We start from the raw sequence: 1,122 nt of genomic DNA on the forward strand, positions 1-1,122 counted from the left end.
TTCAGCCACAACTCCACCCCTGTACATCGGGTCAATATGAGAGGGGATTACATATTCAGATCACAGAGCTGATGAAGTGACGTAAAACTCGAGGTTCGCTCTTTAAAACCTACCGTTTATTCAGATAAGGCAAGTCCGGAGACCCTGAATCCATTGGCCCATCAATCACCTCAACGGACACTGATAAATGCAAGTCAAATCCATCCTACTACACCAGTTCATTGCAGATCACGACCCAGTCTCGCAGAGTAGTCTGTCGTTTCCCACCACCAAAACCATTAACTCCAAGCACGGCAACGATGGATATTCTCCTTGTTTTGATCCTGTGTCTCTGTTTACCCAGTAAGTACTGATCACAGAAAACGACATTGTGTGTAATTAAAATTACATTACTGCCCAAGCTCGTCCGAATCGCAGACACAGCCTGGGGTTTTAACCCAGTTGTGAGGGTCTCTTCTAATTCTCACTAGCCTCACTCTGTTTAATGTCCAGGTTATTTCAGTCAGTCGGTGACACAGAGCCCGGCAACGGTGACCAGGAAGGAGTGTCAGTCCGTCAGCATCAACTGTGAGTTTAGTAGTCCCTATTCGGATGATTATTTTAGGGGTGGACATTTCTTCAAACACACGCGGACAGCGAAGGAGTGGGAGCGGATCACCAGCGGCGGGAGATTTGTTGTGTCCACGAATGAAGCACAAAAGACATTTTCGTTGGAAATTCGGGATATCAGAGTTGAAGACACTGCCACCTATTACTGTAAGGCTCAGTACTACAGACACAGTGATGGAGCTCGGCTTCACGTCGCACAAAATCTGTCACTGGAGATCATCTCAGAAACAAATTGAAAACTAAGTTAATCTTCAGGAAATTCCCACAGTTCTGCCTTGCAGTTCTACCCTACAGTCCAATTTATACTGAGATTGGATTATTGTCAACAGCATCTTGAGTTTCACAGGTTCCAAGTATATTCAGATGGCGAAGTCTTTCCCAGGATTACTGCGGGTGATTGCAAATTCGGAAAAACTGATTAAGTTTAAAGGATGCTCACATGAGCCGGGATCTTGTTCTCACAACTGGAATCCAGAAATACAGTCCAGCTGTTTCAGTAATGTCCCCACATCA

General features: G+C 45.2%; 1 gene segment (V, D, J or C); it reads left to right on the forward strand.

The window, feature by feature from the left end:
* Nucleotides 1–299: 299 nt before the first annotated feature.
* On the forward strand, nt 300–845 carry LOC109931260. The segment is given in 2 exon segments: nt 300–342; nt 493–845. Coding segments are annotated over 2 exon segments (396 nt in total).
* The last annotated feature ends 277 nt before the right edge of the window (nt 846–1,122 follow it).

The sequence above is a fragment of the Rhincodon typus genome, chromosome 42, assembly GCF_021869965.1.
Source record: "Rhincodon typus isolate 14 chromosome 42, sRhiTyp1.1, whole genome shotgun sequence".
Lineage (NCBI taxonomy): Eukaryota > Metazoa > Chordata > Chondrichthyes > Orectolobiformes > Rhincodontidae > Rhincodon > Rhincodon typus.